The sequence below is a fragment of the Acartia tonsa genome, chromosome 2, assembly GCF_053477335.1.
Source record: "Acartia tonsa isolate MP-2025a chromosome 2, ASM5347733v1, whole genome shotgun sequence".
NCBI lineage: Eukaryota > Metazoa > Arthropoda > Copepoda > Calanoida > Acartiidae > Acartia > Acartia tonsa.
The window spans coordinates 22,463,582-22,489,941 of NC_137261.1; the positions used below are offsets into that span (position 1 = coordinate 22,463,582).

The following is a 26,360-nucleotide window of genomic DNA, read 5'->3' on the forward strand; positions in this document are numbered from 1 at the left end:
TAGCTTGCGCTAGCTCTTTTTGGAGTTCTTCATATTTGGCTAGTGGTATCGTTGACATTTTTATTTTTTTTATTTCCGGCAAGTGTTGATTATTGTATTCATACAAAATGTGCACGAAACACCAAAGATGAAACCAACTATGAACACTATCAGTATATATAATAGCATTGATTTTAGTCTGTATAAATGGCGTATACACAGTATAATATTTTATAGGAAATATGATTTTTTGTTTATTTTACACCCCGCTTGTGGCAGGATGTATTTTTACAAGTATTATATTGTACGATTATAATATATGTTCATTGTATTTGCTCACACTAAAATTCATATTATCTGAAATAAGGAATATTTTTATTTAAATATATTTTGGTAAAATTTCTATATAAGAGAAATATATATATATATATATATGTACAAGAATACATATGAATATATAAGGGTATATAAAATATATGGGGTCTTCCCCACAAGAGAAAAAAAAAATTATTGACGTTTTGATTCTCTTTATTTATAACACAAATTAGTACATATCATTATATAATTTAATAAAGTTTTATTGTTTCAGGTGCTTCGAGGTAGTGGGCAGAGTTGGTTGTGGGGAACAGAGAACGTGGAGCAACCTCATATTGGAACCAATAGTCCTCCTTCTACGAATGGTATCCCTTCAACAGATGTTAAAGCTCCTTTGTCAACAGTCTTTACAACTACTCACACAGCTGCCACAACTGCTCCTATTGGTGTGTCAACGTCCTTTTCTGAGAATCTGATCAGCCCAGCTCATGACATTGTTGATACTGAAACTATTCCGACAGTTTCCACAACCACTCACGAGTCTCTTATTACTAGCCCTGCTGTATCTACATCCTTTTCTGATGTCCTCGCGGTAGAACAAGTTCTGGAGAATGCTGGAACAGAAATTATTCAGGTATAATTAGTATAGTTTGTTATAGAAAATGTGGGATGTATAGTAGGGAGTAGAATTTTTGGGGGATCTTAAACAACAAACAAACAGTAGACAGATAGGTTGTTTTTAACAGGCTTTTGTTCGTTTAGGTTTTAATGGAGGGAGGTGCTGTAGTTGGATCCTTTGATGCAAATGAAGAACACTATTCGACTGTTGAGGACCTGCCAAATGAAAATGTCACTGTTTTATTTTCCGTTCCTCAAAATGTAACTGGTTTTAAGTCTCTAATGTTTGAATTTGAAATGGACCTCATGGATATGATAACTCTTTTTATCACCGTTGTTGAAAAAGTTGTGATTATTTGTCTGTTTATACAAGTCCATGTGAAACGTAAAACAATCAAAATTCTTACGTCTAAAATCCGTGGTCTAGAGCGTGATGTAGCAAGGTCGGAATACGTGATATCAGTGTTTGAACACAATAATTCTGTTGTTTAACGTTTGATTGGTCAGATATGGAACAAAATATATTATTTTTTTCAGAATAAGATCAAAAATGGAGAGATCTTTAACAGTTCTTATTACTGGGGGTCCAGGAACTGGTAAATCGTCTCTATTGCAGCTCTTTCTTTCAGGTGTCAATATTTTTGTCTGAAATTTCTGTGTAGATGTTAAGATAACTTCTTGATTTTTTTTTTTTTTTTCATAAACGTTGTACTCTTCTTACGATTTTCTTAGGAGAAGTAGGAGATGTGAGGAGTTCAGAACGTGTTGTAGTGGGCAGGTATCGATCAACAACATATCAAGTGTTTTTTCTGGATGTTCCAGGAAGAGGAGGTCATACTTCAGTTACCTGGGACCAACTATCTTTGGCGGACATAGTGTTGGTCTGCTATGACCTTTCTTCTACTGAGAATTCCACATTGCAGTATTTACAGTATTTTAAAGTACTGGGGGTCAAGGCTGAGATTGTTGTTGTAGGTGAAAGTTTTGCCTCTTTTTATTTTAATTTTTGATCACCTTTGAAATTTATTATACCATGAACATCTAACATTAAATGCAATATGTATTTAGGCACAAAGGTAGACATAATGCTTCCCTTAGCTCGTCTTAGATGTGAGAGGATCGCTGCCAGGTTCGGTTTGCAATGTGTGGATACATCCACCTGTATCCCTGGACGTGTGGACAGAACTCTGAAATTGCTATTTAGAAAAGTTCTTCTGCTAAAGTATCCATCTTTTTATTCTCCAAAGCAGAAACCATGTTGTAACTTGTTATAGATGGCTTTATTTTCTGCACCTTTTTATTTTTTATTGCAGAACAAACAATGATTGTGTGTTGATTAAATTTAGCTTAGGTCTGATAGAGTTTCAATTTAATGTTCATTACATGATTAACTGTCGCCAGTAGTATGGAGTTTAGAGAAAATATGGTGACTCTCTGATTTGTGGCAGTATTCTTTACTGGTATGGATTTTGAGCTTAACTTTATATATCAAAAATAAATAAGGACGATATTATTCATGGGTAGCAAGGTTTATTTTATAATATATACATAAAAAATAATAATGGTAAACACATAATATAATCGGGAGTATTTTCTGTTAATGTTAGGTTGGCAGGTCAAAGGTCCAAATGGGCTTAGGTAGGGGTAAATAATACAGATTAATCTTGTAGAATAGTTTATCGACAATTATATAAAATTGTCCCGTCTTTCTTCTCAACACATTAGATGTTTTCTTTGTAGGAGGAAGTCTGGGGTTATCAGATTCAATTATATGAACACTCTACTAACCAGGTGAGGAAAAAATATACATTTTATTACGCTTATGAGGGAATAACATGGTGGTGGCTGGGTTTTGTTTTATATAAGTTTTGTTTTGTCAACTAAAAAATATAGTTGAAGTTAAGATAGTTCAGTAACGATGTGACAAACTTACGGACTTACATAACGTGTTGTAGAGTGGCCTCACTAAACAATATATAAATGGTTCATAAAACAAAACATATTTTAGGATTGTGAGATAGGACCTGCACAATTCAAATCTTCTTCAAATGTTAAGGTGAAGTATTAAGAAAAATAAGCATTCAAAGCAACAAGCACACTGTAAAAAAAAACATCTTTATGACTTTAAGCTGGAGAATAAAGTTACTTTGAATGGTTGTTTTTCTTTGACTATATGATTAAATATTTATACAAAACTACTGTGGTCTTTGATTCTTTGTTATTAAAATATTCAAATCATATTCTAGTGAGCTTCAAATGATTGTTAATTCACATACAGTATAAGATTTAATTTGCGTCAATTTTCTATTAATGCGCAAACAACAAATGTGTGGCTATTATTTGTGGCTAAATCTAATTTGTTAATGGCTGAGTCCACTGTTCATACCTTTTTTCCTTTAATTTTCTTTTAAGAATATTTTTAAAAACTGACATTTTTTTGAAATTTAAGGAAATATAAAATTAAGGGTTGTAACATCCATAAGTAGTGAAGCATCAAAAGTTTGAGAATTTAAAATTATTTGTATGAATTGCCCCCACAAAAGAAAAAAAAAACGAATTTCGAATCAAAAGCACTAAAAATACATGGAATTTGAAAATCAACCAAAAATAGCTAAAGTTGAGTCATAATAACAGTTTAGTTTTGGGTGTGGAAATGGTGTCATAGCTGTCTATCGTTTATAATTGCCGCGAAATTGTATTGATTTCATCCCGTGATTGAGAGACAGACGGACGAGCGGACATTCTGAGTTATAAAGTAGCTTCGCGTCAAATATGTATATATACATTGAAAAAAAAACGTTTATTTAGAAAGAGGGGGGGGGGGGGAAATCAATTCTCTTGTTTTGTAATTTATTGGATGATTTTAAATGTTTAAAAGAATGAAAAATATTTTTCGACGGCCTTTTCTGTCAAACGGGCGGATAAATGAGAAGACAGATTGACTTTATTGTAGTAAGGCGTCGTTCTTCAAGGGAAAAGCACAAATTTTTAGGGCAAACAAGGAAGATAGTATCACAAACAGCGGAATCAGTTTCATTTGATGATAAAAAAGTGTCCATGATTTTCGTGAACAGAAATTAACAAATTCCTTGTTATCTTAAATACAGGCTGGGGAATGTTAGGTTTTCTTTAACGTAAATGACTACGACTGACGGATGGGCCTTAGTTATTAAGTAGTTTCCTGTGATATGTTACAAGGAAAAATATAACAAACTCGGGTAATTTTTGAAAATGGATAATTGAAGTTAAAATCATTTGATGAAATTGATTTTCTGATGGGTGTACATACAGCTGTAATAAGCGCAAAATATTCATTTTATGCAAATTCGTTTAACAAAAAAAATAAATAAATCTAGCTATCTTGGTACTTTATAATGCATACTGTTTAGGGGCTAACTAATTTGACTGGGTTAAAGTGCAGGATGTTGTATGACGGGTTATGTAAATGACGATAATTGAACAGTAGTTTCGCTTCTAGATTTAGGGGAAGAATAGGTTGGTGTTTTATAATTTTACACTTTTATGGAATTTACGCTTTTATTGGATATAAACACCTAAAGTTTACACAGTAGTAGTCTAGTGTAACGATAAAAAGATAGGGAAATATTTATTGAATAAGTATTTCAAACAAGGATGACAACATCCATAAAAGCAAAGCATTGAAACGGTAGGGAAAACGGGCATTAACACTTATATAGTGTCAGAACTTAATAATCAGAATATAAATGTAAGCAAAATTGTAGTAAATTTGTTGAAAACCTGCGTTTTGCGGGATAATGTTTGTGGACATACTTACAATTTTAGGACTTGATTATAGAATTGCTTTGCTTATAACAATATACTTTGTTGTTCCAGCAATCAATATACAAAAAAGCAGATCAATCGGATGATTAGATTACATAAAAATTTGTTGTTAGAAAAGTAAAAAAAAAATCAACGTATTTAAAATGGGAGTACGGATGATTTGGCAATGATTATAGAGTTGCTACTCTTTCTAAATTCTACCCGACTATTAAAGGAATTACCAATCAAAATTCGAAAGCGATAGGATAATTCTAACATGGCTAAATTAACGAAAAAAACTATCCGTTACGGACGGACGGACCGACCCTAATTATAGAAAAGTTTCGCTTTTAAAAATCTTATTTGATGACTTTTCGCATACATTTTGGGTGAGCAAAAATTGTGCTTAGAAATGGGGGTATTTTTTGTAATAAATTCAAACACTGTGGGATAAAATCGTTTTAATTTAGAAGAAAAAAAACTTTTAGGAGTAAGTATATTTCCTTTATGTATGAAATTTATTTTATTTAATCACAATCTCTTGTAAGGAAATATTAAAAAGGTTCTTTTTTGTCTAGGATTGGGTATTTTGTTTGTGTGTATTAATAAACAATGTTAAATTTTTAAAAATATGTAGTGCTAAATATCGTAACAACAATGTTATTAACCATGAGGGCGAAATTTGGGTATAAAAGCAGAAATACTTTGACCAAGAATATATGTAAATTTGTATAACATGATTGTTTTAAACCTTATTTAAAAAAAATAGCATTAATTTGAGTAAGGCTGGAATCATTTTTATAATATTTGCAACAGATTTGACTTCGTTCATCGTAAATGTTTGTAGAGTAGTCGCGCTACAAAAAAAACAAATAAAATTTCGCTTCGTTTGATGACAGTTTATAGAGAGGTCCTTGAAATTTAAGCTTTTAATAGCTGTTAAATAAAACACCTTTTGTTTCTTCAAAATTTTCAGTTTTAGGGGCAAAATTATAATACGTAGATTTTTAAGGTTTCATTTTGTTTAATTTATATTATATATAAAAAACAAAAGCAACCAATACATAGAAACGAAGCCTTTTCGCGATAAGGCTACTAAACATTAGCAATTTGTACAGTGCCTTTTTGAATAATCAGAACGGAAGTGTAAATAATTCAATTTAATAGATTTGTTGTAGGGCATACTGATGTTTGTTTTTGGGACTTGGTTATTGAGACGCTTTGCTTAGAACAACTTTACTGTCCTAAAAATCAATATTGTAAAGTAGGACGCTAAAAGGTTAACTGTTTTTTTTTTTAGGAATGGATATACGGCCGTTTTGGCGACTATTATATACGTACTTTTTTCTAACTTGTAATTAAAGATTTTTTGGTGAAGTTTGAAAACGATAGAACAAAATAGTCGTTTAGATTAACAAAAACAGTTATCGTTATGTACGAACCGACCCTAAATACAGAAAAGCATTGTCTTTTTTTTCCAAAGATAATACTACATGAAAATTTTTATTTTTTGAATTGAAAAAAAATCACGAAACCTTGCCTATTGAATAATTTAATTCAAGAATTCAAATTATAAATATTTTATTGTCAAATAAATATGTCGCTAATTTTGTATTATAAATTTTTCGAACTCATGAACATTAAACGATTAGTCTATTAAGAAAAGGGAGTAAAAATGTTTAAAATCTAAAGCTATAAACAAATGGGACCGTTTTATAATTATCTAAGTATTACGCTTTGCGTATTGACTTAAATATGAAAAACAGTATGGAATAAGTTTAACATATATTGGACAATTCTTACGGCTGTTAGGTAAGTAGCCAATTCGGCTGTTATGACGAACGGACGTACGGACAGATGGACCGGCTATAATTATATATCGATGCACATCTTTATTCTTGTTTGAAATGGTAGGTTGGGCAATATTATAATAACGAAAAATGTCAGATTTGATAGATTATGCTGCGGGCACCTTTTTTCTTTAAAAAAAATCACGTTTAAAACGTAGTTTTGTGATAAAAAAAAAACACGGGAGAGGGGAAGGGGGAAAAGGGGGAAAAGGAGGGTGGTAAATGGTTTTGAACAAAAACCCAAGTTTAAATTTGAATTTTTGGCAATAGATAAACTTTAATGATATTCCAAAAATATACAATATACCAAATTGATTTTTGCCCGACAGATTATCTTTCGAAATATGCTTGTTTAAAATTTGTAGGGATAGGACAATGGGGCATAACGATTTGTACCGACGAATAACAGTCAGACAACTTTAATAAATATATAATATTTAGTTGTAATAGCTTATTATTACTGTAAATATATGAAACCATTTTGATGCTTTTTGTTTACTATATTCATATACTTTAGGTTTTATACTTCGAAAAGAGAATTTAAATTAAAGAAGATTTTTTTTTTAAATCTTTGAATACCTATATGTTAAGGTGAAGCCCTCTTGTCATGTATAAACAAATGTTTAATATATACAGAATAGGTATTTGTGAAAGGTGTGGGTGGGGGGGGTGGTGGTTTAAGATGATCATTAATGTATGCCTGAAGGAATAGTGGGAGGGGACGGGGGTTTGGGAGGAGGCTTCTATAAAGTGGTTATTAGGGGGGGATTATATGGTCGAAAATTTGGTTTTGATGTATCCAACTGGGGGAGGGAGGAGGGGGGGGGAATATAATCGATTTACAGGGATTTATGTACAGATAGCAATTTACAGGGATACAACAGACCATTTGTTTTATTTAGAATTATTTCGTTTGCTTTATGAATATTTAATCTAACGTTATAATGTTTTAAATTGTATTTCTAAAAAAAATAATGCCAATTCTTTTATATCCCTGAGGCCTTAAGAAAAAAAACCTTGGATTTGAAACTAATCGATATTTTCAAAGCCAAAATTATTTTGAAAATTATTTTGGTTAATGGATTTTCCTCAAAAATGCGTTGAATTTTTTGGCAATGAATTATACGTTTTTATGAGTGTTGGATGCTTCGCCCCTACTCAGTAGGGGGCTTTCTATTTAACATGATAGATAGGGGGATAAAAATAGTCCAAGTAGTCTAAAGTGTTAATTAACAAAGACGAAAACCATTCCGGGACCTATCTGAAGCTGTTCTTAAAACGTAGAAGTCAATCAATTTAGTTGCCGTTGATATTGGAAGCTTCAGAAAAAGACTAAACTGCATATCCTATCATATAAAGTAGTAAGTGTTTTTTGTCTGTCCCAAAGGATCCCGCTTACCACCGAACCAATATTGCTCTCCTTTACAGTGAAGCTTCTTATAAGTTCTTGGAAGGTTTTAAACTATTTTTGGGGAGGGTGTCATCATCCCCTCCCCCCCCAAAATTCTTTTTTTCTTTTGAAACCCATATTTAAAATGGGATGATGTCGATTTTTCCCCTTCCAGCCTTAAGTGCCCCTAGAGGCTTCTAGGGGGCGTAGCCGCTAGTAGAATAATAAAATATCATGTTTAGGATTGCAACAAAGACGGCAATTTGCATAGAAATGAAATTTCTTATTTGTTTGGAAAGTCGTTTATTGAGTCAAATTTAAGCATATATTTTGAAAAATTTAACTACGTAGATAATTTTGAAAATATACCATAGAAAATTTTTATTTTAGGTTGATGATGATAGTTGCATGTTTGTCCTTACTCTGATGATTACTTTATATATCACATTATATCTTACAGGTAATATAAATTGAAACAAGGTCCACAGTAATGTTATGGTATCTCCCCTGTCCAGAAGAAGAAAAAAAAAGAAAGGAGTCTGAGAGAGGTTGGTGGAAGGGGGGGGGGGGGGTACGAATAAAACATTATAGAGTGGCCACGAAAATCTAGGAGTTGTATAAAAATAAAACAAATGTATTTTTTCAAATTAAAATCAAATTAGCGATATATGAATTGCGGTATTAATGAAAGATCAGCTTGTAATTCTATACCAAAAACAAGGATGACCAAAGCCACAAAAGTGAAGCGCCGAAATGACAGTACAAACGGACATTAACAATTGCATTGTAAGGACTAAATAAGCAGAAGATAATGTTGTAAGAGTCGAAACAAATTTGTAAGGAAGGTTATTTAAAAACTGTTTGGTACACGATAAGGTTTATGAACATATTGACATTTCACAGACTTGATCATAGGGTTGCTACGCTTAGAAAATTTAATCAGCAGGGGTCATGTCGACCTTTATTTCCAAAAATTACTATGCAAAAAGGGGACATAACTGAATAATGAAAAATAAAATATTTGTTTAAAAAGAAATATACATTGATACAACAAAGGTCAGTTGAAAGAAAATAGAACCGTGAAATTTAAATGGAATATTATTTCAGTGTTTTATCAAAAAGAGACATACTGGGCGAAGCAATGTAAAGAAGATGATCCATCGGAAAAAAGGTAATCGTAAGAGAAAATTGGTATCAGACATTAACAACCAGATGATTCCAGTGAAAAAGGGGTTATCTAATTGAAAGAAAAAAAAATTATTTTTTGTTAGAAAATGCGTCATACCTCGTAAATCACTCACAATCATTTGAAGTCACAAAATAAATTGAAAAAAAACATGTAACGAATATAACTCACAAAATAACTTATATTTGCAGGCAGGCAACCGAAGTTGTGACCGTAGGCCCCGACCACCATCAACAAGGTATAGATACAAATATGTTAGCTCAAAAGGAAAGTAGTATGTGAAAAAAAAACCAAATTTTGAAGTTAATAGGCAAAGAAGATTAAGAAGCAAAATTAACGGGTTTTGGCCAAGGGGCCAACTGAAAGGGTAAAATAAGTTAGGTTATGACATTTCTTTATAATGAAAACTCAACAATGTAAAAAGACTCCCTTTCCATGCACATATGATAACCTTTATAGTGATATAATCAAAAGCATTTTATCAGTGGATCTTTATTAAAAATCAAGTTTTTACTACTAAAATATTATTATAAAAGGAAAGGATATAGTGAATTCTAATTGTCATACATCACAACTGTACTTAACTTCGGCCAAGTCTAAAGCCTTAGGGTATATCCCTGGATATATTCCCTCTAACAATCCTATCTGTTTTCCTTACAGTTTTGGTTTTTGATAGTCCCATCTTGGTAGATGAGACTGGCCTAGCTTCCTACTCTTAGTCAGTTTTTATGTGTAATAACTATCAGAATTCACTTATATACAAGGAATCTAGTGAGGATATCTTAATTATTTTTTCTTATTTCTTTGCCTTATGTACAAATAAGAATTTACATTTTTATAACAAAGTTGTATCTAATACAGTGAAGGAGGCAAGGGCCCTGGTTTTAACGACGTTGTTTTGTTAGCTCTGTCTGTGCGAGACTCCGTGGATCTTGTAGACACACACAACCATCAAACCATCATCTGTGTGGGGGAGAGTGAAGATGGGCGTGGGTTCAAGCCGGAGCACGGGTTGGCTGTGTAACTCCATTTCATAAAATTAAACATACTTTTATGTTATTTTAATAAAATAAATCTTTTATAATATACTTTTTTATCATTTTATCAAAACCATAACAATTTAGAATTTTCTTCTTATAGCATAAAATTAGGAGGAGTTGTTAAATGTCGTCTTTCCAGTAGGTATATTATTTGTGTTGTAACATTATACATACTAGCAGCTGTCATTAAACAGCCACAAGACAGCCGACTTTAAGACTCAAATTAAGTTTTGAGAATCTCTAAAGCGCCAGGTATAACATCCAGTTGTTACAAAACGTCATTTTATATCACGTTTTTTTTCTCTAAATTATAAGTCCATGTCTATTTTCTATCTTTGCTGTTATAATTCTTATCAAAAACAATAAACAAATATTTTGTGTACGTAAGTTGCATTACAAAAAAATCTTTCAATGGAGCTCCTCTTTAAATTGTTGCAGCTGTTTTATCGCTTACTAGCATATTTCTATTCGACTGTTTAGCGTTTTACCTCAAAGTGGCTAGTCGAGATTGAACCACCCATCCCACCCGTTGTTTTTAATTTCTGTCCTTATCAGATTTAAGATTACCCTGTAAGGGGGTTATTTCGTGTTCACTTGGCACTTTTGAGAAAATCACTAGCTTTTTTATCTACAATTTTGTTATCATTATCTAAATGGAATGGAAATATTAAAAACGGTGATATTATTTTTAAAGGCAATAAATATGCAAAACAAGATTTTTGTATTGTTAAGGTTTTATAAGCTTAGATTAAATCTTTAGCTTTAAAAATAAGGTTGAACTTCAAATACTTCACCTAAAATATGTTTCCTTAAAGATTTTAACAGATTCTAATTTAAGGATTCAGTTTGCAAAGAAGCTTATCTTATATAATTGCTTTATTTGTATTTGTTTAGACTTTGGATACCACTGTTGTTGTTTATGTTTATTAGCATTACTTAATTATAAGAAAATGATGATAAGTTAAAGGAAAAATATGAAGTTAGTTTGGCTATAACTCTGGCAGTATCATGTCAGGCACCTGCTACCTGCTGGCTATTCTAGCTGTCCTTTCTATTGGACTTGTTAATGCTAGGTAACATTCAATTTTATTTTATTTTTTAATTATAAAATATTTTATGCTTTTTCCTGAGTTGATTTATCTTAAGATAATTATAAAATAATTATAAACCTTCCCGTGATGGTAGCAACACACTGTAGAGGAGAATCATATCGGTTCAGCGGTTAAAGAGATCCTTCGATAAACAGACACAGATAGACATCTTGTTACTTTTATAAATAGGTTAAAGTCTGTCTGTATGTATATTTGTTCAGTAAAACTTTATGAACAGTCAAACAGATCGTTCTACAATTTTCAGGGAAGTTAAGTACTAGTTTAGTGTTATGTCTATTATGGGTTTAGGTTATTTTGCGTTTAGATTTTTCGAGATAAATCAACACTGTTGGCAGAAGTTTATACATTTTGAAGAAAAATAACATCCAGCTGTATAAAGAACATGGTCCTAAAATTACTTCCATTCTTCTACCCCCCTTTACAATTTCTCTATCAACAATATAGCATAACAAGGTCTAGTATAGGATATACAATCAATTTATAAGCATAAATGTACAACCCAGACAACTACCTGGATCTAGTTTTGGAGCCCTTTTTCGTATGGTAGCAAATTGCTTTCTGCTCTTTGGTAGCGATATGGCTGTGTCAACATTTGCGACTCTTTTGCCGGATATTTAGAGACCCAATTCAACAGATTTCAGGGGGTGGGGACATACAGATGCTTAACCGCTTGCCCCTCTATTCATTTACTTTAATAGTTATACTGTTTAAAATGTTCAGGGTACCTGGAGAATTTCGCTTACCTGTGCAGCCATTCCCACAACCTAAACATGATAAATCTACGGTAAGTCAGGATATTTATTAAAAGCGAAGCTTTCATATAATTAGGGTTGGTCCGTAAGTCCGTGACGGATAGCTTTTTTCGTTAATTTAGGCACGTTAGAATTGTCCTACAGATTTAAAATTTTGTATGGTGATCTCTGTAGTTGTTAGCTGCAATTTATAAAGCATAGCAACTATATAATCGTTACCTGAATGTACGTACTTCCATTTTAACATGTTGATTTTCACAAATTTCACAAATTTTTCACAAATTTTTTTAATATCTAATTATCCGATTGATCTGATTTTTGGTATACTGATTCCTGGAACAACAAAGTACAATATTATAAGCGAAATAACTCTATAATCAAGTCCTAAAAATGTAAGTATGTCCTTAATAATTATTCTGCACCAAGCAATTTTTCAACAAATTACCTTACAATTTGGCTTCGACTCTTATGCATTTATATTCTGATAATTAATTTCTGACACTCTACAAATGTTAATGCCCTTTTGTCCTACCGTTTCAGAGTTTGCTTTTATGGATGTTGTCATCCTTGCTTTATAGGAGCTACTAATTTACTTGTACTGTCTATCTATACACCCTTGTGTCTTTCCGCCTGTTTATCAGTATGTTCATCACTCTGTCTGTCTTTGTCCGTATGCCCATCTTTCTTTCAGAATTCCCATTTTGTCTTGACATCTGTCAGCCTGTTACCCATCTGCTTGGCTTGTTCAGTCTGTCTCTTTTTGCCCAACAGTCTGTCCGTGCGTCCATCTGTCTGTTTAGATGCCCATCTATCTGTCTATACTCCCATCCTCCTATCTTTATGTCCATATGCCCAACTTTCTGTCTGTATGTCCTTCTATCTTTTTGTACGGCTAACTGACTGTATTTTCGTGTACTACCTGTACATATTAATATCTAATAATTTACTTTACCTAAACGTGTTATTCTTAAAATGACTATTGATTTTAAAGTTTAAAATGCAATCTGAACCAAACTAAAAGAACAAAGTACATTGAATTATGATTCTGAATGTATAGTTTATGTTTAATTCATACAGTTGGGAAGATGAATTAAAGTTTCATTACCTAAGTCTTATCATAATCAAAACATGCAGGGTAAAAAAAATTTCTAGAATAGCTTTTCTAGGGTTTCCCTTGCATTACATAGCCTTATAAAACCCTAACTTCTAGGCTACGCTATTAAATTTTATAGGATTTTGACCCACTATACTATTACAAATATTCATAACTTTAAAAAGACATTCCAAAGTTAAAATTTTATGTTATAAAGATAGTAAGAAATGGACAAAACCTAAACTTCATGAAAATCGCTTAAACTTTTTATTGCTTATAAAATGTCAGTAGTGGAAACATTCCCTTATTTTACTCTTAAATATAATACAATAACTATATATATTATACAATCAGAACTTCAAGACAAATTAGCCAAGCCTAACATATATTAAGCTACCCAACCTTAAATTATATTGTTTTAATTTAGATTTCTTTACCGATCAATTAGTTAAAGAAGAGTAAAACTAAACTCGCCACCCTACTGTTGAATATACTGGTAAAGTTGGCATGTTTACTGCTAAATATAAACAAAATATGATATGCTATCCCTTTCCACTAAATACTAACAGCACAAATTGATATAAATGTAAGATTGTGAACAATTCTTAACTAGATCAGTAAATACGCCATTACTTCCAAATTTCTAACTATCTTTTTTACCAGTATTAATATCTGTCCTACTAATATTTATATCATATTTTTTTGAGGATTTTTTTCTGATATATAATTATTGTATAATTTATTTTTAAAAGTAACAGGATCTTTGTCTGTCTGTACTGAAGGACCTCGCTATCCGCTGAACCGATTTGGTTCTCGTATACAGTGTAGCTTCTCATAGGACCTGGGCAGGTTTATTTCCAAAGAAATATTGCCGCTAGACTAGGGGCCTGTAGAGGCGTAGCCGCTAGAATTTGTTAATGCAATAATGATGCTATGCCTTGCCTATATATTTATCTTTCTACGCTGAGTTAAATTTTTTTCTTTTCATTTGATGCTTATAATATTGACATTATGATGTTGGCAAATTTATTAAGTTATTTTTTTTTGCGTATGTGATAGCACATTACAAAATATCAGGAATCTTAAGGGTTAAAACAATGAACGATAAATTTGTATGCAACCTTAATAATTAAGTATTTTAAGATTTTTGTCTGAAAAACTTGCCACTTTGGAACCAACCAATAACAATTCAATAAAAGTACCCAAAGTTTTCGATCCAACACACGCGGTTAAATATCTTTGGGTACCAGTGTAGTTTACAGTCCAATACCCCGTTCAAAACCCAAAAATTGGTAAAAGCAGTGTAACATTTTTGCTGGTAACCAAAGTTTTATGATAACTATAACTCAAGTGTTGACTTAAAAACTTTAAACTAGCAGTGTTTATACTTTTAAACCAACAATACATATAAGGTAATTTTGTCACATTTAAGTAGATGCATTAATTTCAACGTTAACTGTCTAGTCCCCAAATATCCCTGGGTAAAAGGGCATGCAAACAAATATTAATGCCAAACCAAAAGTTTTCGTGTTGCATTTCTACAATCCCCCTTTTTTCAGTTCACCCCAGATTTTAAGTTCTCTTTTTTTCAAGGATAATAAACTAACAGTTAGAAATTTGAGTTTTTAGCACAAAAACAGAAAACCCCAAGAAAACAAGTTTCTCCATAACTGAATGTTGATCAATAATTTGTTTATAAAAGTATTATTAATTAATTTTTCATATCAAAAGTTTTGGCTGTTTTAATTCTGTCTAATAATTTTGATACCTTTTTATTAACATAATTATATTCTTTTTATATTTGTCTCTTTTTTCTATTGTCCATGACATACTTTTGCTTATTGCAAAATTTAAAAGCATAATGATCATTTATTTCCTTAAGACATAAATGTTCTGGTTGCATTTAACAAACTGCGTAAAAAATCCCGTTTGAAATATAATATTTTTTTCTATTAAAGTATAGTCATCATTATTATATTATATAGAATGAAAAAAATAACGCAGCAATAAATTAAAAAAGACAATGATTTTTTGGTAATAAATAAATAAATATATTATTTTCTTCAGATAACCAATTCAATGACAAGTAATTTTGATTATTTTCATATTCTTGCAAAGAAGATTTTGAATTTTATGACGGAGTGATGTAGCGATATAATATGCTGTAAAGACATAAAAAAATTCTTTTTTAGCAATAGCGAGTAGCTCTACTCCTTAAAGTAAAATGAACAGGAAACAAAAAGTTTTGTTTATTTTTTGCACATTTACACATGCAATTAACAAAATGTATTTGTTGCAACTTAAATATGGAAATGTTAATGTTTATATTATTAAGTAAATAGGATGACAAAACCTATAAATTCAAAGATCATAGATTAATATGTAATATTTTTAATGATAGATATGCACATTTTTAGGCTACAATTTTATCTTTTATTAGTGTCTGCGCCCCTAGTCTAGGGACTTAGAGATGGAAAATTCGAAGAAAAAAAGCTTAAAGCCATTCCAAGACTTAATTCAATGAAAATATATAGCCTAAAACCACCACAGAACCTATTTAAAGCCTAACTAAAATAGAGAACCAAATCGGTTTAGTAGTTGAGGTCTTAAGCTTGAGACAAAAAAAACCTTACTACTTTATATAATAGGATCACTATTAGAAAATTAGTTTATGTATAAATAAACTTGACTAAGTGTCCTATATCAATTTATTTAAAAATCTTGATATATAATCTCCTAGGTTGAAATGATCCTAGATGCCGGTTATCCTGCAGAAATTCATCCTGTAACTACTGAGGACTGCTATATTCTGGAACTTCACAGGTACAGAGCAACTAAAGAGACGAAGTGTCAAGTAGTTTGTTTAAATTGAAATTTGGAACACTTTGACATGCATTGAAACTTTTTATTTTTAACAATTCATTTCACAATTCTAATCAATGTCTAACCAATTTACAGTTTTTATTGGAGGGGGGAGGGGGCAGTCGACCAGCCATTTCAATTGTTATTTTTAAAAGAAAAAGTGGTGGGCAATTTTTTCTAGGGGCAGTTTTCTTGAGATGGAGTGTTGGTTCCCTCCCCAAATTTAGTTATAAACATTCCCGGGACCTATTGGAAGCTACCCTGTAAAGGAAAACTATATCGGTGGTTAGCGAGATCCTTCGGTACAAACATACAGACCAACACACAGATAGACACTCTGTTTCTTTATTATAAGGATAATCACCTTAATTTTCTCCATTTAGAATACCTGGTGATGGCAAGGTCGTCTTCCTTCAGCATGGTCTCATTGACAGTTCTGCTGCTTGGTGAGTTACCACTCTTGTCATGGCTCGGCAGCCGCGCGGTAGCACGTCGGTGAAATCGTCATATTATAACTTTAACTTCAGCTGGATGTCTAAACCTGTTTCTAAACAGGCAATCCATCTTTTCGGATTTTTTTTTTTTTTTCACACAAGCGGGTTAAAATTTGAGGCTCATGCGCGACTGCCGAGCCGTGATTCTTTTTTTTTTTTGGTTTCAATAAAATAGAATTTACCCTAAATAGTCACTCCATGTACCGGGGATCTTGGACTAAGTAGCTTCGGACAAAGTAGCTTCGGACAAAGTAGCTTCGGACAAAGTAGCTTCAGAACAAAGTAGCTTCAGGACAAAGTAGCTTCAGGACATTTACTTAAGAAAAGTAGCTTCCTAAGTAAAATAGTCTCTAATATGGCCGCAGCGCTCGGCCCCCTGACCTGTCTAGCCGCGGGCGCTCGGCTCCCTAGCCTATAACCTAACCTAACCTAACCTATGTTAGCCTCAGAACATTTATTTAAGAAAAATATCATCAACTGATAATACATAGGTGGTTTAGAATTTCGTGGATTTGCAAAAAGTGGTTGATAGATTTTTACAATTTTTAATATTGTTTTTACAATTTTTTGGTTAGGTTAGGTTAGGTTAGGTTAGGTTATAGGCTAAGGGGCCGAGCGCCCGCGGCTAGGCAGGCCAGGGGGCCGAGCGCTGCGGTCATGACCTTTATTAACAGTGGAGGCTACTTTCTTAGGAAGCTACTTTGTCCGGAAGCTACTTTGTCCTGAAGCTACTTTGTCCTGAAGCTACTTTGTCCGAAGCTACTTTGTCCAAGATCCTGTACCGGACCTTTACTATTTAATTTTTGATTTTTTGTATAAATGTTTCAATTGCATCATTATGTTTCTCAAACATTCGGGAAAGAGCTATTTAGACCGAAGTTAAAGTTGCCTTATTGTATTATAATGGATATAGAATATTTGTGGACACTACAACAGGGGAACAATTGTTGTCAATTTAGGTTGCTATTTCCCCTGTCATTTATTGGTCAATCCGTTTATCCAGTAGAATGGGAGAGGAGGAGGTTAAAGAGGTGAAGGGAGGGGATCGTTATTTTAGCCCGCTACAAGTTTCCCTTTATTAGAGAAGATGATAAATAATCAATACATTTGTAATATGGATTTAATAAAGAAAAAGGTTTTAAATGGCAAAGGTTACCGAAAGTCACACATAAACATAACTTTTACTTTATAATTTCTCTGTTGTTATTTAAGCTATAAGAACAAATATAATTTTCTTTCAAACAAATAGTAAAACAAAAGGAATAATTTCAAAGAACAAATTTATTTTTTTGTTATTTCCTGATGTCATTTGATGGCAAACAAGATTATTTATTCTATTCCCTAGAATCCTATCTTTCTGATTTCATGAATAACAAAACTAAAGGATTATCACACAAACATCTTATTCATATGTACGCCTTGAAAGATCTTGTATTACTACGACAATTTTTAAGTTATTTTTAAAGAATAAAGTTTTTTTGCTCATTAGACAAGGTTTTTGAGGAGATATTTTCTTTCGTTTAAAGAGTGACTAGTTAAAATTATTTAACGGGATTCAGCTAATCCCCCTTACCTATATACTCCTCTAAATAACTTAAAACCACCCAGGTATATTTTGGGTTATCTAATGAAAGCCCTATTAGTAGAAACTCTAGACATTACTAATCGTTTCGTATAATTTTAGAAAATTTTAACATTTGAGTTAAGCTTGAGTAAGCCCATAAAAGCTCTGTAGCTGGAGCCATGAAGTAAAAGTTGCATAAGAATTGCAATTCTATAGTTGACCTTGTTATTCTTGTACTATAGTCATCTTCAAATCCAGATTTTACAGGCAACAAAAGAAAAAGAAAACTTTTTGGCTAGTCTATTAACAGTTATTAGCAGTTACGAAAATAAAACATCATACATTTTATTACTGTTTTCATACTTTCTCTATCTTTTCTTTATTATTTTTATGATTACCGATCTTTTGCTTGATTCACTTTGCTTGTTTGTCAATCCATGTCTTTATTCTTCGCTACTTAGAGCTGGAATAATAATAGCTGGACACTTATTTTAAACAAAGTCTAAAATCTTATATTACAACAATAAGAACCGAACTATTTTCTATTGATTTGTAACAAAAAAATTTTAAAATAAAAATCAAGTTTATGTTTGTAAAACTGTTAATAGCAATTTATTATTCTGTTTTGTATGGAATATCATTTATCGAAAGACTGAGTCACCTTTGCTATTTCAATATAATCGTGTTGGCAAATATTTCATAACTGTCCATTTCGATCATTAACAATGGATAAGCACATCTTTAAGACGAGTAAAAAAATTTATAAGAAACTAGATCTAGCATCTAAGGAAATACAGGGGGAGGCAATGAAAAACCACCCCAAGACATTTTTAGGCTTTTCTAAACTAAAAACGAGTAGCATTCTTTTGTAAACATTTTAATTAGTCTTAGTCAGTTGTTTTACAGAACGTCGATTCCGTTATACTTTGTATTATGTAGATAATATCATTATTGGTTATTTCGTTCATCCAGTAGAAGGGGAGGGGATGGGGTACAGAAAATAACGTTATTTTAGCCGGCTGAGTGTTTCACTTTATTAGAGAACATGAAAATCTGGTGTAAGATCCAAGTAATTAGATTAAATGTACCACAATTTTTTAAAGAATTTAACTTTGCTTTCAAAAAATCACCAATGATTTAAAATACACCCTTTTCGTCTGCTAATAAATTGATTTATATTATTTTATAGGGACTCTGCTGTATCTTACATGCTTATTGATTTTTATCAATCTGTACAGTTAATTTTATATTTAACCCTGTTATACTTGTGAAAATATTTGTAAGGGTTGATTGCATAACCAAACTTTAAGCTTAACTCAATTGCAGTTAAATCGTTCAAGGATCAAGCCATCACAGAAAGAGAAGTACATTAGTGGAAAAATTTTTGGCTACTTCTACGCCAGACGCACAAAATAACTAGATTCTACCCTCAACCACGGATAATCAGAACTTAAAGAAGGGTTGTCTGTCTTGGATAACCAGGATAGGTTGTCAAATGAACTACAACTAATCTGGTTTTACTGTTTTTGGAGATAGCATTATTTTAGTGTATAACCAGACAACTACCTGGAACCCCCTGTTAAGTACCTTTTTGTCTGCTTTCCGCTCTTTTGTAGCGACTTGGCTGTGTTGATATTCACGACGCTATTGGTTGATTTTCAAAGACCCAATTAAAAGTCGACACAGGGTCCTCGGGAAAGGGATATACAGGTATTTAACCCATTCCCCCTCTATTGTTTTACTCAAATGTTATTTTCTTATATTTATCCATATCTTTTGAAGGACAAACAACGAAAATATTTTCAATTTACAGAATTAGATCATTATAGTTGCATAAAATTAAAGACTTTCTTGCAATATTTTTGTAAGCTGAAACTTAAAATTAACATTGTTGATAATTTTCAAAACCTTGTATATTTGTCAATTGGGTTATCTGGTTAAATTATTTTGATAATAATTCGAAACCTTGAAATATTTCAAAATCTCTCTTAAAATATGGAAATATAATTAAACACATGTTCTTTTTAGAAATAAATAAAGCCTCCTTGAAAATAAAAACCTGATAGTTCCTTTAATTATACCCCTATATTAGGAAATAAACCTAAAAAAACTTTAGAAAAGTTATCGTCAAAATTAAACTCATTAAGAAAAATTAATTGACCATAGGGAAAACGAAGTAGCGGGTTTTGTCGTATTTTCAAAGTAGCTCTTTTCATAATTCTGGCTTCTGCGGGCTGTCTAACACCGCAGGGCTAATTTCCTTACCCTTCAGGGCAATCTTTAACATTTACCTAACCTAACATAAAATAACATATCAAAAGCTAATGTGAAAATACAACGTAACCCGTTACTTCGTTTTCTTTTCATGATCCAAATTAACTCCTTGATCCAAATCTTGTTAAGACACTTTACAAACTACTATTTTTAAAATTAAAAGCAGGTATATACATTTTTTAAATCATTGGCATTGACAAAACCGTAAATCTTTGTTTACCTCCCCCTTCCCCCTGTTTTGGCGCAAAAATTGGCAATTTTGCAACATCTTGCACAAATTGGCAAGTTTTCAAATTTACAGGGATCGTTAGATGACAGTTCTTCTAACTGAAAAATAAACCTCATTAAATCCAGCGGTTTGTGGAAGTAAAATTTTAATTTTCTAAAGATTTGTGTGTTCTATCCTTTAGGAAATAGAATTAATAATCAAAAGAAAACTTGCACGAAATGCAAATTCAATTAGTTTGACACTTTCCAAGCATTTGCAGAACTTATAGACGCATAACTTTCAATCTTTTGTAAGCTATTTTAAAATAAGCGGCCGCGGTTGGCGATATGTTTGTATTTTGTTTATGTTGTTTGGTTCTCGTATTGTGGTTGAAGGTTATTAATGGTCCCAACAGTCCATGGACAAGGATAAACTTTAAGAAACACTCTTCAAGAAAAGAGATCTTCTGCAGTGGCGTACAAATGGTTTAATCACAGTCAGGGGGTGTAATCCTTAAGGGGGTAAAGGGAGGGGGTGTATAGATTTCAATTTGACATGAAAAGTTATATAAAAAGATTAAGGCAAAGACACCGGTGTCCTGGATAGGAAACAGGTTTTTTTTTGACATTTTAGGGGGGTAATTACCCCCCCCCAAAATAAATGTTCTTTAAAAAAAAATTTTGGGGGGGTATTTACCCCCCCCCCCCCCAAATTGAATGTTCTTAAAAAAAAAATTGTACTGAAAATTTTTTTTTTTGGGGGGGGGGATCTATGATGTAATTGTAAAGCACTGAAGATTCCATAAAATAGATACCTAACTAAATTAAATATTTCATTAAATAATGAAAAAGAATTTCTATAGGCGATTTCTTTTGGGAGGATGTCAGGGTGTCTCAAAACTAGTTATAAAACTTACCAGGACCTATAAGACGCTTCACTTTAAAGTATAATCATATTGGTTCATTGGTTAGTGAGTTAATTATTGTATTTTTATGTTCTAAAGAATGAGATACTACTATATATTTGAATAGTAGTGGCGCCCTTAGCATCTAAGAACTCGTGTTTTCTAAAGGGTAAAAAGGGAGAAGAAAAATAGCCTAAAACCACTCAAAGGATTGACCTATAATAGTGTGGAACCATCATGGGATCTATGTGAAGCTTTCCTAAAAAGGAGAACTCAGTATTAAAAGTAATGAAATCTGAAGCTATAGTCAAATAAACCTTACTTACTACTTTATGTTATAGGATAGTACTTATTAACTTAATAGATTAGGTAGGTGCTTTTTTTACATAATTAAATTACCCCCCCCAAAAGTTTTACCCCCGGGGTAAATTAGTTTGGGGGGGGGTAATTACCCCCCCAACAGATTTGGGGGGGGGGTATTTACCCCCCCCAACAGACTTTAGGGGGGGTAATTACCCCCCCCAATCAAATTTTACCCCCGGGGTAAAAATTTTTGGGGGGGTAAAAAAAAATTTCGGCGCGCTTCGCGCCCCATTTTACCCCCCCCCAAACACAAATTACCCCCCCCCCTAAAATTTTTACCCCCCCCAAAAAAAAGCTTGAACGCCCCTGTTATCCCTATATATGGCAAAAGTCAAGCCACAAGTTCAATAGCAAACAAGTGCCATAAAGAAAGAGTCAAAAGTGTGTGAAATTGTTTATTAACAAACAAGGTCAGAATTCTAAACTGACTTCCATCAAGATTTATAGGCTGGGTGAAACATGTCAGCCGGCTAGAATAGAGGTCTGGCTATACCAGGGTGGAGAGAGGTACCCTGTTTAGTGGAAAGTATTATGAGGCATACTTGTTAAAGTTGAAGGACAGGGATGGTAACTTTAACGTCTTTAAACAAGAAGTTTAACATGAGGATTGATAGGAGATAATGTTTTAGTGACAGAAATTTGAGGGCAATAACTTTATGTTGTGGAGTCAAAGGCAAAGTCAGATAGATTGAATCATGTTAAAGCCAGGTGAAAGCCTATGGAGGCTAGAAGCAGTTCTGACGTGCAAATTTATTGTTGAACATTAATTCAAAATAATTAACTCTTACCCAATTTCTAGACTACAAATCTTATTCCATTGATTCTGAAAGATCTTGTTATAGGTGATAGCACAATCTTCAGTAAAGCTGTTACTTATTATACTTTTCTTGTGTAAATTTAGGCTAACTAAGCAGCAAATGTGAGAAAATTGAGATTTTTTTGGGAAAAACTATGAAATTTTGGATAAAAAAGTAATTTTCAAAAAAATCCACAAAAATGATCAGCTGTGATTTAACGAAAGTCATGTACTGAACCATCATTGTCTCCCGGTCATGACTACATAGGTCTTGTGAGACGTATGTCAAAAAAACCTGTTTTCTATCCAGGACACCGGTGAAGAGGGCAATTTTTCGTGTGTTTTACCTTAGGTTTGGTAACATGTGGTAGAGTGTATCCCTGTATGGTTAGAGCACCGCAGATTTAGGACCAGCAGGATTATGGCCCTCGCAATGGTTAGGAATGAAAACTATACACTTTTTTTTCTAAAAGCAAGGAGGTATATGTTTTCGCTATACACATTTACAGAAGCACTAATTAAAAGATAAGATTCAAAGAAACCAATAGCAGAAACAGTTTTTTTTTAGAAAACTTATTCCTAATTAATAGAACTCATAGTGAATTTCTGTTTCTTTCATCTAAATTCCAGACTTGCTGGGACAGCTAGGCCAGTGGAAGGATTTTAAATTACAATACAAGATTTCATGCATTTAAAAAGCCTTTCATTTAATTTTTTCTTGATTTATGTTGGTTTTTACATCTAAATGCTTACTTTTACTTTTTCAATAATTAATAGTGAAAACAGACAAACAAAAAAATATGTTCCAACAAGGATGAGAACATCCATAAAAGCGAACTGTATACTTTGAATGGACATGCATACCGACTTTCTGGTAACGATTAAAGAGTTGCTACGCTTCCTATTACATACCTAATTGGTGTGGGAATCACCATGTAAATTGTGAAATCGATAGAACAATTCTGACCTGTTCAAATTAACGAAGAGAGCTAAATGTCCGTAACGGACGAATCAACCCTAATTATAGAAAAACTTTACTTACAAAAAATCAAGGAAAAGGGGAAAGCTACATCCACTTTTTATGCTACTAATTTTGAATATAACCAAATATTGTTATATTGCATCATAAATAAATTTGCAACATAAATTTGTAATGCAATTGTGTAAATGTCTTTCTGAGATATTTGGAAAAGGTGTTCAAGCACATCTAGATAGTGTTTCATATTTGCAAAAAAAGTCTTAAAAACAAGAATGACAAAATCCATAAAAGCAAAGCTCTGAATTAACAAACGAACATGAAAACTTGTATACATACTGTTTGCAAAACTGCTTAAATGCAGGATTCAATTTAAGGACATGCTTACAATTTTATGGCTTTGTAATCAACCTCATTATATTCTATTCGGTTCTTATTATGATTTAAAATGTAATTACTTTTGCGAAAGTGAATGTACACCTTTTAAAATATATTGTTTCTTGGGATGGGGGGGGGGGGAGTGATTTTTTCAACAAATATTGTCAAGGAAAAGGAAGGAGCAAACAACGACTTCTCTATTCTTTAAAGAAAATTGATTTTTTTGTCAATTAAAATTTTACAATAATTAAAAGTTTATCTTTTATACTTTCTTTGCACCTTTGCTTAATAACGCAAAATTTTAAATCTGGTGTTGTAAAATAAAAAATGAGTTTTTCGAGATTCTGAGGGATTTCTCCGCGTTTTTTAAAGACTTATTTATCCGTTTCCTCAATGTATAAGTTGTGGGATAAGAAATATGTGTTTGTGAATATATTTATGTTTTCCTTATGTTCTAAATCTAAACCATTTCTTTTCAGCAATATTTTAAAATGATTGTTGCTCAAATAAAACTTAGTTCAATAAAGCTCATTTTTACAAGTAGCACTAAAAAGATTAACATTAACATTAGTTTATGTTATGATTGGAGGATTTTTTTCACTAAATTTTTTTTAGTTCTTAGATTTTGTCCCTCAATGTTTTTGAAAACATTGAAAACCCAAGAAAAAAACATTGAAAAGAACATAAAAAAACATTGAGAAAAATTTTGAAAACTTTAGAAGACAGTTATTTGTAGAAACAATACCCTAGTTTTTCACCATCTGTACATTAAATTTCTACTTTCTTGAATTGTTAACATTATATTTTTTCAATATATTAATAATGGTTTTTTTTATACAGAACCTCCCAAATCCCCTTTACACCATCCCTCTCCTTCTACTAACAAACTTATCAACAATTGAAAGGGGGAAAAGTACCCTAAATAGACGAAAACTTTTCCCCATTCATAATATCCAAGTATATTCTACATCAACTGTTATATTTGTTTACATTGTTGTTTTTAGGGTTATTGCTGGACCTGACCATGGAGGTTTGGCCTTCAGATTGGCTGAGGCTGGTTACGATGTTTGGATGGGTAAGTTCTATCTTTTCAGGGAAGCTTTTCTCTGCCTATTTTTTTTCTAAATGATATCGTTAATTAATAATAGAATGTTGTAAAGATGATATCCCCAGAAGTGAGGGATCATTGTAACCGTTTCTGAGATAATTTGTGACAATCTTACAATGTCAAGGATCTTTAAGGATAAGACAATGGATAAAAAATAGGTTTAAAGTTAACAATTTTTATTGAAAAGTTTTGACAGTGAACCTAGTAAAAGTGTCGGACTGATTTTGACGTAAAAAAAATAACTAGCCAATGAGAGGCCACTATAAATTTTACCATTGGTCAATAATGGCCTCTCATTGGCTAATTTTTTTTTACGTCATAATCAGTCCGACACTATTACTAGGTTCTTTGACATTACTAGGTTGGAAAATTATATTGAGTTACCTTCAGATTAAGGGCCAACGAATAAAATGACGTGGTTATCAAACTTTGGGTACTTTACGGTCCAATTTCCCTTCCTCTCTGATATTTTTTTTTATAAAATTATGTTACTTTTTGCTTAGGTAATTACAGAGGAAACACTTACAGTAGAAAACACTGCACCCTCAATCCCGACAAAGACCAAGTAAGTATTTATTATGAATCAACGCTTCTCTGTAAAAATCTGTTTTATGTTTATTTGTCAATCATATTGGTAATGTTCGAAAATTTGTAATTTCTTCAAAAATAAACAAAGGATTAGTTATTTTATAATTGTAGTCTAAATGTGATTTTATTATACATTTTCGTTTTTATCCATGTTTTGTATATCTATTCTTTAAGACAAACGCTACAGTGACGTAATCTATTGACTGGTGTTAAAAGATCAGACCAATAATTTATCATATTCAAAATAATATTTTCAAATTCACATATACTTAACTTCGAATAAAACCCCAGACTAAAGATAGAAAGATAGAAGGAAAGAGATATATATGTGCGTGAGAGAGAGAGAGAAAGAGATAGAGACAGAGAGACAGAGAGAGAGAGAGAGAGAGAGAGAGAGAGAGAAAGAGAGAGAGAGACTAAAATGATTTCTGTTTTATTCAAACCTTTTCTGTAGAACTTGACAGCAAGATGAAAAATTATGGAAAGGTTTCTTTTCAATGTTATATGTGTGTTCAACTTTTCTTTTCAATGATACCTTACACAGACAGGGATAAGTGGACCTACTGTTTTTTTTCTAACATCCTTGTAAAACTTGGAATAATTGAGTTGACTTTACATATTATCGTTATATTAGATTATCTTTGGGAAAACATCAACGAAAATAATACTGGAATTCTATATCTACCAGTAGTGGTTTCACTCCTAGCCAAGTTGTAGCAGGGGTTCC

General features: G+C 32.1%; 2 protein-coding genes across 2 annotated transcripts in view; both read left to right on the top strand.

The window, feature by feature from the left end:
• The first annotated feature begins 259 nt into the window (after positions 1 to 259).
• Positions 260 to 10,316, top strand: LOC145312471 (uncharacterized). The gene is made up of 10 exons (XM_080151729.1): positions 260 to 283; positions 569 to 928; positions 1,057 to 1,541; positions 1,645 to 2,372; positions 2,653 to 2,703; positions 2,921 to 2,968; positions 8,326 to 8,395; positions 9,043 to 9,106; positions 9,313 to 9,359; positions 9,983 to 10,316. The coding sequence occupies exons 1-3, from the start codon at positions 260 to 262 to the stop codon at positions 1,402 to 1,404; spliced, it is 732 nt and encodes a 243-aa protein (XP_080007855.1). The 3' UTR covers positions 1,405 to 1,541; positions 1,645 to 2,372; positions 2,653 to 2,703; positions 2,921 to 2,968; positions 8,326 to 8,395; positions 9,043 to 9,106; positions 9,313 to 9,359; positions 9,983 to 10,316.
• A 756-nt stretch (positions 10,317 to 11,072) lies between these two features.
• Positions 11,073 to 26,360, top strand: part of LOC145306804 (lipase lipl-1-like) — a 39,747-nt gene continuing 24,459 nt past the window's right edge. Inside the window, exons 1-6 of the mRNA XM_080149102.1 lie at positions 11,073 to 11,234; positions 11,994 to 12,057; positions 15,859 to 15,941; positions 16,364 to 16,426; positions 24,942 to 25,012; positions 25,549 to 25,610. Coding sequence (XP_080005228.1) covers positions 11,170 to 11,234; positions 11,994 to 12,057; positions 15,859 to 15,941; positions 16,364 to 16,426; positions 24,942 to 25,012; positions 25,549 to 25,610 — 408 coding nt within the window. The 5' untranslated portion in view covers positions 11,073 to 11,169. The remainder of the gene's footprint in view (positions 11,235 to 11,993; positions 12,058 to 15,858; positions 15,942 to 16,363; positions 16,427 to 24,941; positions 25,013 to 25,548; positions 25,611 to 26,360) is intronic.

What these genes read in the sequence shown, in the direction of transcription:
- LOC145312471 (XM_080151729.1), top strand. Translation starts at nt 260, where the DNA reads ATGTATTTTTACAAGTATTATATT. An exon ending in ATTTTTACAAGTATTATATT is followed by an intron (nt 284 to 568) that starts GTACGATTATAA and finishes TTATTGTTTCAG; the next exon opens with GTGCTTCGAGGTAGTGGGCA. An exon ending in CTGGAACAGAAATTATTCAG is followed by an intron (nt 929 to 1,056) that starts GTATAATTAGTA and finishes TTGTTCGTTTAG; the next exon opens with GTTTTAATGGAGGGAGGTGC.